General features: G+C 40.9%; 1 protein-coding gene across 4 annotated transcripts in view; it reads right to left on the minus strand.

Moving 5' to 3' along the window:
* SLC10A7 (solute carrier family 10 member 7) overlaps positions 1 to 12,567 on the minus strand; it is a 310,137-nt gene that overhangs the window by 77,419 nt on the left and 220,151 nt on the right. For all 4 annotated transcript variants that reach the window (XM_081544288.1, XM_081544287.1, XM_081544284.1 and 1 more), the window contains one exon: positions 3,624 to 3,659. In XM_081544288.1, the coding sequence (XP_081400414.1) occupies positions 3,624 to 3,659 (36 nt within the window). The remainder of the gene's footprint in view (positions 1 to 3,623; positions 3,660 to 12,567) is intronic.

A 12,567-nucleotide genomic window follows, 5' to 3' on the forward strand; every position in this document is an offset into this window, starting at 1 on the left:
AATTTGTGGAATAACTTACAAAGATAGGAGATGTCAGTAGGAGAAGATGTTTGAAAATAGGATTATGGAAGGAGGCTGTTATTGGCAGTAACAAGTCAAGGGTCTGACTGCAGAGATGACTGGCTGAGATTAAATGGAAGGCAATCTAATTGGGGAAGGGGTCAAGAATTTAGAGGCCAAGGTATTGGAAAGGTCAACCATGTGAATATTGAAAACACCAAGAGTCATTCCAAGTGTATTGTTAAAAAAGGGACAATGGAAAGGTGCAAACATTTTTCTGGACTCTTGGAGCATGACCTAGCATTCCACTGACAATTACAAGAAGCAGCCGCAGGCAATATAGGTGAATGGCATTACTTTTAAAGGTAATAGGGGATTTTATGGAGAAGGCATGAGAAGTGATCTGGAATTGGTAATGAGGTGCAAGAAAGACACCTTATCTCCCTTTAAGGCTCAGTAATATGAACGGTGCCAGCAGCAGAAACATGAATCAGAAGACAGCGTTCAATTGGAGCAAGGTAGTAACAGGAACATTCTGAGAAGATGTTGAGAATACAGACAACTGAGATTCCATCAGCAAAAATGGCTTTTCCTAGCTACTGTGCCTGACTATCTAGAAATTCCCATTTTTAAGATATGATGACAAAAAGACAATTCAATTTTCATGGGCTGTATTAGTTTCTTCAACTTTCGTAACAAAATACCACAAACTGGGTGGCTTAAAAAAACAGAAAAGTATTGCTTCACAGTTGTGGAAACTGTAGGTCTGAAATCAAGCAAGACCGTGATCCCTCTTAAAGCCCTAGAGAATTCTTCCTTGTCCCTTCTAGCTTCTGATGTTTGCTGGCAACCCCTGGTGCTCCTTGGCTTGCAGATGCATCACTCTAATCTCGGCCTCCATCATGACACGGCATTCTCCCTGTGGGTCTCTGACTCGTCTTCTTGAAGGACACCAGTTATGTTGGCTTCCCCGGTGGCTCAGACAGTAAAGCGTCTGCCTGCAATGTGGCGGACCTGGGTTCAATCCCTGGGTCAGGAAGATCCCCTGGAAAAGGAAACGGCAACCCACTCCAGTACTCTTGCCTGGAAAATTCCACAGATGGAGGAGACTGGTAGGCTACCGTCCATGGGATCACAAAGAGTCAGACACGACTGAGCAACTTCACTGGTCATGTTGGATTAAGGACCCACCCTATACCAGTTTGACATCATCTTAACTAATTACAACTGCAACACCCCTATTTCAAATAAGGTCACATTCTGACGCACTAGAGAGTAGAGGGGTTTCCCAGGTGATGCTTGTAGTATAGAAACCACCTGCCAGTGCAAGAGACATAAGGATGCGGTTTGATCCCTGGGTCAGGAAGATCCCTTGGAAGAGGGCATGGCAACTGACTCCAGTGTTCTTGCCTGGGAAATCCCATGGACAGAGGAGCCTGGTGAGCTACAGCCCATAGGGACCCAAAGAGTCAGACACAATTTAGCGACTTAACACACACACACACACACACACACACACACACACACACACACACACACAAGCATTAGAACTTCAACCTATCTTTTAGGGAAACACAACATATCATTTGAGTTAACCACAGTGGAACTGTTGATGAAAAACACTACATTTTTAATGAAATGTAAGTCACTCAGCTTTTTGTCCTATGCAGTAAGTGAAGCCTAGTCACCCAAGAGTTTAAGCAATTCCCATTGTTTGTAAAAATGCACACCAACCTAAACAGACAAAAATTGTTATATACTGTGTAAGTGATTTTAAGTCATGTAATACAGAAGTACCACTGAGGTCGCGTGATGGTGCCATTGAACCTAGTGGAACAGCCCAGTTAGCTCAAAAAGGAGGCATTAAACTTTTGAGTTGAGGGTCTTGGGGTCTCTTTCATTATTCTTGTAGCTCGATGATTTAAAAATGTTGAACCAACTAAAGCTCACAAGTCTATGGGTCTAAGAGTGGGGCAAACTTGCAATAGCGTGACAGCATTAATATTAACCAGCTGGGCATGTCTTGTTATAGCATGGCAATAGGTAGGAAAGGGAGAAATGTACTCACTTGGTTCTTTGGTCACAAGTTGAAACAGTGTCTCAAAAGACTCCGGACTCTGAGATACTCAAAAGTGCTACCTAAGTCTCAGCCCCCTAGCTGTGACTGTGATCTTTTTCAAAGGGTGGTGGAGTAAGAGATGCTGCTCTTTTGCAATGGAGAGAACCTAGGCTGCATACCCATACTACTGAGAAAACCTAGGCTACATACTGTTGGACATTCTGTGTATGCCGAGCTCTACACTACTTCTCTGGCTCACTGCCACTGGGGACCCCAGGCTGGCCTGCATCCTGTGGCCACTGAGGGCTGTTCCTGGGAAATTACTGTCCCGGGTCCTGGAAAAAACACTGAGGGATGATCCTAGCTCTCACATTTAGTGAGCAGGTAGATACATACCAAGTCTTTTCTTCCCAATGAACGCAAATAACATTCACTTCAGTTTCAGTGTAACTCATGGCAAATTCTGAACTGGCGATTCTAAAAAAATGAGGTCTGTTATGCTGTGGGAAGTGATCTGGTTATGGACACTCCTTACCTTCGAAGGACAGAGGTGGCATTTCAAATGGCATGGTAAAGCTGAGGATTATTACTGGCAGGTAATGTCTTTCATGAAAGATGCAAAATCCAACTGTTTAGTAAGGCATCTTTTCCTCTCCACTTCCCACACAGCTGGTAAGAAATGAAGTCCCTCACTCTATTACTTTAATTGAATTCCAACTTGGGTAATTACACTATAATTAAATAAATTTTCCCCACAGTTTTAATCCACTGACAAATAGTGCTAGTCAAACAGCTACATTTCACTTCTAGAAACGCATCCCCACTCTATTTCAGTGATGAGTGGAGTGATTTATATTTGGGAGATGTTGTGTATGAAAAATGCACAGTTCATAAAATATTTTAGGTATCATTCATGATTACATATGCTTTTCTCAGCATGAGATAACATTAATTTCATTATAATCTCTCATCTAATTTCTCATATGCTTAGTGCCAAAAAAGAAATAAGATAGGTAATTAACATTTCTTATTTTCAGAACAAGTTTTGCTACTGGTGTACCAGTAGCTTATATCAGTTTTTCTTTTCCTAGAGCACATCCCTGGGAGCAGACTTGGGTAGGTGTTACTGTTTTCCATTCTACAGATGAAAAAATCGAGGCAGTATTCCTCAGAGTGAGGAAGCCATTTCCTATCAGTACCAGCACTGGGAACTAAGCTTTGTCTGATCCCCTGGACCAAGGCTCTTTCTATCAACCTAGATCATTAGTAATCACTTTAGTCTTACTAATGTGAAAATAAAGTGCAGCACATTTTTGACCTATGTCACAGGGAGCTAATTTGTAATAATTAATGATTTAGCCAGGAGTCAGAGGCCTGCTGCTGTCCGTGATCATGAGACTACAGAGATTCTGACTTTGTACAGCTCACCCAGAAGAACAGTTCAAAATACAAGGCCAAGTGGTGTAAAAAGATTTCAATTTCAGTTTTTTTCCTAAATATCTTTCTTAAAGGGTTGTAGATGGCTTTTAATGAAAGATATGAAAAACAATATCAAAATACTCACAAAAAGCAGCAGTAGCAGGGGTGTGACAACGATGCCCTGAAAGAAATAAGAGAATGATGATCATATATCAGCCTGGAGAGCAGGATATTTTCTTTGCCATTGTAAACCCTGATGCACAGAAATGCTTATCCTTCTCATTTCTGTTTAATAAAATCTAGGAGATAAAGAAGAGGGAGCCCCACTCTTGGCTCTCCTGACCACAATGCCTTAGCATCTCGAGTATAGTTATTCATATCTCATATCATTTAAAGTACAACTACCAATCTTCCTTCAACTTGTCTTCCCTTTTTCAAGCCTAAGTTCCCTTCCATGTTGCATATGCATCACTTGGGTGAAAGCTGGCAAGCTTTCTCACTCCAAGGCTTTCAACTCTAACTTGGATAAAGTGCCCCCTTTCAAGAGGAGACAGGTGGTTTAGTCCCAGTTGGGGTCCTCTCCTGAGCAAAGACCACGTCAGCTGTGATGAATGAGATGTCGTGATTTTGTAATGTGAACTGATCTCCCCGAGGAAACGAGCTGGGATCTCAAAACTCATTTCACTTGATTAGACTCCATGTCTCCATAGTGGAAGGCAAGTCTTTCATCTAATTCAGCCACTGAGGACCACCTCAGTCCCTCTGTCTCCCCAAGGCAGGAAGGAGCAAAAGATTTGTTTTCTTCTATGACAGGCAACAGTTTGAGGCTGTTGTTGATGAGGCAGGATACAAGCTTTTAGGTTTCTTAAAGGTAAATCTTTAAAACTAGGTGTTTGAGTTGGGAGTTAACATGACAAGTCTCGGTTTTAGAGCAGCAGCCGATGATATGCAACCTTAGTTGTTCCTTTATCTCTCAACACTTTATTATGATTTATAGAAGAAAAAGCATTTCATCCTTTTATTAATGAATTCTACTTGGACCTTTAAAATTCCAAAGAGTCTGTGAGTCTGTGCGTGTGTGTGAGAGAGAGAGACAGAGACAGAGACAATACTGTGACCAGGATCCAGTTTTGTGACCTCTTCATTACTTTTGGGGAAAGGGGCCTTTTGGTATTAATATATAGAAGCCCTTTTGTCATTACAGTAACTAAATTCTTTTGACTGTGGCCCAAAGGAATGGCTTACCTTATATGAACATTGCTACCCTAACTTTCTTAGGCATATACACATGTGAATATCCACACACTGACTTGCTTTATTGTTAAATAATAGAATAAATGCTTCTTTATTGTGCAAACTTGCAATTGGCGATAGGGAATACTGCATTTAAAGTGCTATATTTTAAAGTCTATTTATTAAACATATATTGTGGCTTCTCAGCTCCTTTGGTGTCTAGGAAGCAAGTTCTCATCAGCACCATTTAGAAGAGTGTCATGTACAAAATGCCAAAACAATTTTTAAGACCTACTGTCCTTCAATGACATGGAATCTATTCAGGCTCCAGGAATAATTCTGAACTTTGCAAGGCCATGCAGAAACGGAAATATCTGGTTATTTTAGTCTTTGTGGGAGCCATCTGATTTCAAGTCAATTTGTTTAAATGTTTATTGAACGTCCACTTACATGCCAGGCATGGTTCCAATTAATTAGAAGAATTAATGAAAACTGATCCGGCAGAAAGGGGGTTAGGGTATTCCAGCAAGAGTGAAGGACCTTTGCAAAACTCTAAAAAGTTGAGCAGGGAGGGAAGAAAAGTATCAAGTGGAGGATTCAGAGACCAGATCATCAAAAGTCTTAGGGGCCAGGAGAGGGAGCTTCAAGTTGATCCTTTTAACATTGGCAAACTGTTAAAGAACTTAAGGGAGTGAGGTGGTATAATGAGTTAGCAAATAATTTGGTATATGGAGAATGGATTTGACTTTACTTATTAACTGAGCCAGTTTTACCCTTGTTATCTATCAGTTCACCTAAATTTAGATAAAAGAAAATAGAAACTTATGTTAGTGTTTATTATGGAATTTCAATAGCACTGATGATATTTTTGAGAAACAGGATGCTATCTATGATAGGATAAGAACTCCACCCCCTGCACGCCCACCCCGACCCAAGGAGAAGGCTGAGCCTCATCACCACTCTGGAGACATCTGTCTTTTATCAGAGGAGTAGAAGTTACACTGGTGTCATATAACACGGGGGGACCGAGGTTCTTCCTGGTGCCTTTTCATTTTCTTTGCAATAATGGACTAGTAATAGTATTTGTAATAATATCAGTACTATTAGTGGTATTTTGCTTCAGTACTTTTATGCATATTTTAAAATTTGACCTTCCTCTATTGATGGGGTTGGGTTCATAACAGCCCCACTTTATGGATGAGGAGAAGACTCTTGAGAGTCCCTTGGACAGCAAGGAGATCAAACCAGTCAATCCTACAGGAAATCAACTCTGAATATTCATTGGAAGGACTGATGCTGAAGCTGAAGCTTCAATACTTTGGCCACCTGATGTGAAGAATTCAGTAATTGGAAAAGACCCTGATGTGGGGAAAGACTGAGGGCGGGAGGAGAAGGGGACAACAGAAGATGAAATGGTTGGATGGCATCATCAAACCGATGGACACGAGTTTGAGCAAGCTCTGGGAGTTGGTGATGGACAGGGAAGCCTGGCGTGCTGCAGTCCATGGGGTCGCAAAGAGTCGGACATGACTTAGCAACTGAACAACAACAACAATGACACTGGATGAGGAAACTGAGGTTCAGAATAGCCAAGCAACTGGCCCCAAGCCACACAGCAAATTGAATGGCAAAGATTGGACTAGAGCCTGTGTTGTCCAGCTCCAAACCCTGAACTGACTCTACTATAGCATTCTTTTCTGAGTAGCAGATTAACAAACAGTACAGTTTCCTACAGGGTTCTGCTTGCGACATATATGTAGTAATTAGTTGAGGTATGATCTTGCCTCCATTGATGACCAGTTCTTAGAAATGGCCTCGTTCTGGAAGGCAGAGCACTATTATCTGCAGATTTTCCTGCTTGAATATTTCAAGTATATGGTCACTAATACGCAACAGTTCTTACAAGGACTTAAGATATATGTTCCTAAGATGTGAAAATTTTTCTAGTGAATAGGATGAATCTCCTAATTCTACATTCAGAATTCTTCATTATTTTCTCAAGAATGGCTGTTCATGTTCATTAGCTGTTACACAATGCTGAAATTTGTTTTTCAGTTGTATTAGGCAATGAGTCAGCCACGGTGCCATTAATTCTGACAAGAGACCATAATTACATTTTAGTGAAGTTGTTCTAATTATTTTCTTTTCTTCTTTTTTAGTGACACTGTGCTAGCATGCGGGATCTTACACTCCCCAACCAGGCATCAAAGCTGCACCCTCTGAAGTGGAAGCACAGAGGCTTTAATAACCACTAGGGAAGTCTCACTGTTCCAATTATTATAAAATAAAATAGCTGATATTTATGGAATAGTTGTACCAGACGAAGCACTAAGAAGTTTATGTATGTTATCTTATGGAACCATCACAACAACCCTATGAAGCAGGTACTAAGCTTCTCCGGTGGTTCAGTGCTAAAGAATCCGCTTGCTAATACAGGAGATGCAGGTTTTATCTCTGGGTCCGGAAGATCTCCTGGAGAAGGAAATGGCAACCCACTCCCATATTCTTGCCTGGGAAATCCCACGGACAGAGGAGCCTGGGAGGCTACAGTCCATGGGGTCGCAAAGAGTCAGACACGACTTAGTGACCGAACAACAACAGCTAGGGAAGGAAACTGAGTCTCAGAGACACTGAGTGAAATAGGAAAAGGCGATGTCAGGCACTGAATCTCTGACTCCAAATTTGCCCGACTCCAAAGCCTGTGATCCTGAATGGTATAAATAAAACGTTTGCAGTCTTACACTATTTCCCTGGGCTTATATTTTAAGAATAAATTTGAAAGGAGCTTCAAACTCAGTATGTCTTTTTAATGACGTGAAACAAATTGAGATATAAGCCTTTGTGTAACATGGCTGATATATATTTTTTTAAGTTTGGATTTTGCAAATATCAATGGTGAAAAGAGTAAACTAAAAAATTTAAACTGTGAAGGCAACCATCATTGGAGGCTGGAAAATCAAATAAACATTCTATTTTCTCTCAAATATATCTGATTCCATCTCTTTTCTCTTCCCCAAGTAAATCCTGTACAGATGGATAAAGCAAAGAAGTGGTGAATGGGCCACTTCTAGCAAAAGATGTTGCCCATCTCTTTGCAGATTCAAGGTCAAACATAGTTTTAGCATCCTTGCAATTGAGATGGTGTGTTAAGCTTTCTTTTTGCAACACCTGAAGAAGTCAAGTCACAAAGCGACCAACTTTGCCTCTGAAAAACCTTTAGAAAAATCCATTTACACCTCTGATGTGAATGACTGGGTGAATATATTTCAATGATTTCAGTGGAAAGGAGAAAAAAACAAAAAACAAAAAACTGTCAAACCTGAGACATTGAGATAGAGCCACATTAAAATACAAGCCAATCCCCCTACCTCTGCAAATAACAACATAACTGTGAATGCACTTCTCTCAGGAGTAGGACTTGCACAAAAGGCAAAACTGAAGTAAATTATAACTTTTTTAAAGTAGAAAAAATTATCAAAAGGCTTTGTTGCAACAACTATCGTGATCACACAGCTACTAAAACTAACATCAGGCTTCTGTCTCCAGGGTATGAAATGTTAAGCCTTGGAAGAGGTGCTTTTTATTTTTTAATAAAAGGGCAGTAACTCAATTTTCACAAAAAAAACAGAATCAAGGTTTTGTAAGGGATCTTAGATGAGACTGGTCCAGCCCTCATCTGAAATGTGACTGACCCTCCTCTGTCCCTTACTTGCTCCTGATATAACACTGTGATAGCCAAGCTCTTGCCCGAGAATGTGCAGACAGACAATTGTTCCTGCTCTCAAGGCACACAGGCCCCAGCTGACACTCTTTCACAATGAGGAAGTCTTTCTTAGTCTGAGCCCAAACCACTTCCACTGCTGCCCTTTCATCCCCTTGGAGGAACTTAGGGCACGTCGACCCCCTTCTTTCTTGTGACGGCCTTTTAGCTGCTGCTTTTGAATGCTGTACATAAAATCTCTGCACTCTTAAACTATTTCCTCGGGGCTGTCTGTTAAGAACGCTGCACTGAGCATTTGGGTCTTCATACCAGGTCTTGTCCAGGCTAAAAGTCCTCAGGTCCTCCTAGCCATTCCTCCTGGTGGGGAGGGGTGGTTCTGAGAGTTCTTTTAGACATCATCTCATCCAGGTGAACTTAAGAGTCCATAGCACTCGCTTCATAAAAATTGACCAAAACTTGGAAACCAGGTTAAAAGAGGACCGTGTGTCCGTTCACTGTTACCCTGGAGCACTGGCTAACAGGTCAATCCATGGATTACTGAATTACCTGAGGGATATACCTCTAACTGATTTTTGTAAGTAAGTAAGTGAAAGTCGCTCAGTCATGTGCAACTCTTTGCAACCCCTGTAAGGGGTTGTAAGCCTGCCACGCTCCTCTGTCCATGGAATTCTCTAGGCCAGAATACTGCAGTGGGTAGCTGTTCCCTTCTCTAAGGGATCTTCTCAACCCAGGAATCAAACCCAGGTCTCCCATATTGCAGGTAGATTCTTTACTGTCAGAACCACCAGGGAAGCCACTTTTGATTTACTTCTACTTACTATTGATTAGGGCCCAGACTGTAAGATTACACATTAACTTACAAAGGTTTGTCTACTAGAGATTGAAATTATTTCTATCTTGTAGAAAAACAACTACAATAGGTAATTACTATTACTCTGTAATAGGAATTAGCTGGGCTTCCTAGGTGGCACTAGTGGTAAAGAATCTTCCTGCCAACGCAGGAAACGTAAGAGACTCGGGTTCGATCCCTGGGTTAGGAAGATTCCCTGGAGGGGGTCATGGCAACCCACTCTAGTGTTCATGCCTGGAGAATCCCAATGACAGAGGAGCCTGGTGGGCTAAAGTCCATAGAGTCGCAAAGAGTTGGACATGGCTGAGCCACTGAGCATAGCACATTTCCTATATTAAGGAGCAGGTGAAAAGTTTTTACTAAAATGAGGTGAAGACAGGTAAGTTACTGATTGAAAACCTGGGCTGTGACTCGTGGGAGAGGGTGCCTAAAACTGAAGGGGCTGAGATTTTTACCATACTTGAAGATAACAAGTTATCCTGCCATGGCTTCATGGATGCTGGAAGCAGACACAAGACTGCTGAGTCAGAGCCAAAGACTGAGTCATTTACACACAGCACAGCAAGCATCCTAGCATGATGTTAGCATCAGTTCCCATGGCCCTCAAGTCAAGGGGCAAGTGCAGATGGACTTGGGTGGGTGTCTGCACCCATGGTGGGTTACATTGTAAGAAATGAATATTGAGTTTCAGTTCAGTTCAGTTCAGTCGCTCAGTCGTGTCCGACTCTTCGCGACCCTGTGAACCGCAGCACTCCAGGCCTCCCTGTCCATCACCAACTCCCAGAGTTCACCCAAACTCATGTCCATTGAGTCGGTGATGCCATCCAACCATCTCATCCTCTGTCGTCCCCTTCTCCTCCTGCCCTCAATCTTTCCCAGCATCAGGGTCTTTTCAAATACTGAGTTTAGGAACCCAAATCTTTTTTAATTGGCAGTTAGCAAACTTGCTATTTGCTCCAAGGGCAGATACTATTTGTGTCTTCCAAGGTAGTTCACTATACAAACATCCTTGGAAGGAGAATGGGTAACAAAGAGCAGTCAGGGGCACAAGATGGTCAGAAACATAGGCAACACATGGAGAGCTGTCTTCCAGCAGAGGAAATGTCCAGCAGACCAATCCAGTTGATACTGGTCGCCTAAACATTTGAGCTATGACGCTCATTATTGCTCCCTTCAAATGTCATCACTGAGCCAATGTCCTTATACAGGGAAATCATCATTAAAATATAATTTTAAGTGACCAGAAAAGCTTCTCTCCAAAATGAACACTGATCCTTTAACACTTCTTGGGCACTATCATTCAAATAAGTAAGAGTTGAACCAACTGAATCGACTTCCAACTCACAATTCATTCTCTTGATTTTTCTAAACGGAGGAATTTTAAATCTTTTTGAAATCTAGATCCCAGCTAGACTGAACTGTGATCTATAGAGGCACAGCACTAGCCTCACGAGGAAGCTTGCCAGGAATTGCTGAAACTCAGATCCCACCCTGGATCTACTGCATTATTTTCTGCATTTTTAACAAGATTTCCAGGTAATCTGTAATCACATAAAATTAAAAAAGAACCAATTTAGGTTCTAAAGCAGAGGTAGATAGAGTTTTTCTGTATAAGGTCAGATAATAATTATTTCAAGTGTTGCTGACCGTACAGACTCTCTTAAAAATTACTCAACTCTGGAACTTCCCTGGTAGTCCAGTGGCTAAGACTTCAAGCTCCCAGTGCAGGGGGTCTGGGTTCTATCCCTGGTTGGGGAACTAGATCTCACATGTTGCAACTAAAGATCCCACATGTTGCAACTAATACCTGGTACAGCCAAATAAATAAATAAATAAATAAACAAATAAATAAGTAAATACTGTTTTAAAAAATTACTCAACTCCACAGTCATAGCTGGGAAGCAGTGCAACAGATGAGTAAACAAATTGGCATGGTCAAATTTGGCCCAAGGGCTATAACTTGGACAACTTGTACAAATGCTGGAAGTATTGTTTTGGATTGGCAACCACATTTAAAAAAGAAATAAACTACTGTAACAAACTTTTATTTTTTATGACTTTGTTTTTAGTGAACCCAAGCTGGCTTCTAAACATCACAGCAGTTCTTTTGTAATTGCTTATAACATGCTATTTAATTATCTAGTCTTCCAACATTTCTTCAGACTGAAAACAAGATTATCAGTTAATAGTGTGTAAAATCAACCTTTTTCCTCTTTTTGATATTTGCAGTGACATTTACTCAAGCCCAGCTGCTGCTTTACTCCTTTTCTTTTTGATCTGTCAAAAATACAGATTCAATAGTCTCAAATGTTAGTTTTCTCAGAACCTTACAAAGTAATTTGTCTGAGCCAGCAGATAGAGTCCACTTATCTTGAGCCACCTTCCTTTTACCAGTATTTACTTTACCATTTCTACTCTGGAGATGGTTCTTTGCAAGAGATGATGGAAGCAAAGGGAAAAGCCAGCAGGGAGGGAGAAATTAAGGATGCTGAGTGGCAGGCAGAATGTGTGGCATTTAGGGTCTAAGATCCAGAGCTATAGAAGAGAAAAACAATACACACAAGAACACAGAAGAGGAATAACATGTACACTGCCTATTAGAACTGTATAGTGATATATGTTAAAGCTGAAAAACAGTGTTCAAATTCATGATTTTTCCTCTTAACTTTTTAACCGAAAAAGCCAGTCTTCTTTTCAGACTACGTAAACTCATGGGCCTGTATTAAAACTGTTAGACATTAAGTTGGATTTTTCTATCCAGATTAAGAGTGATAAAGGCAATCTGAAATTCAGCTAAACCTCACAGCAAGATGGATGTGGGAACTTTCTGTACTGTCCAAGAATCTTCATATGAATGACTTCTAAGTGTGTAGACTTAACATACAATAAGTAATTTTCCAAAAGAGTTTCTTAAAAATGCGTATCTGAAGAGTACTTATTAGACCAAAAATGCAGCAAGACAAAAGTAAGTCAAATTTTCTGTTGTGATGACACCAGCTTTTGTAGCTCAAAAAGGACTTGCCTGGGTTCACTTCGGCTTGCAGGCCTCCACTGTGGGCACACAGCTGTAAGCCAATATGGCTGCAGTTTTATTTTCTCTGGGAATGCACATGGCAGCCTATTAAGGATCATTAGTAGCAAAACAAACATTTTATGCAACAAGCACAACTCTCACAAAATGTTAGAAGGATGGTCCCATTTTCCTAATGTCCTTCAGAGCTCCTATGATCTGAATCTTATACACAGGAGCTTGTAATATCTCTTACTTTGGAATCACTGCTTTAA

Source organism: Giraffa tippelskirchi, chromosome 11, assembly GCF_054371585.1.
Source record: "Giraffa tippelskirchi isolate mGirTip1 chromosome 11, T2T-mGirTip1v1.2.pri, whole genome shotgun sequence".
In the NCBI taxonomy this organism is placed as follows: Eukaryota; Metazoa; Chordata; class Mammalia; order Artiodactyla; family Giraffidae; genus Giraffa; species Giraffa tippelskirchi.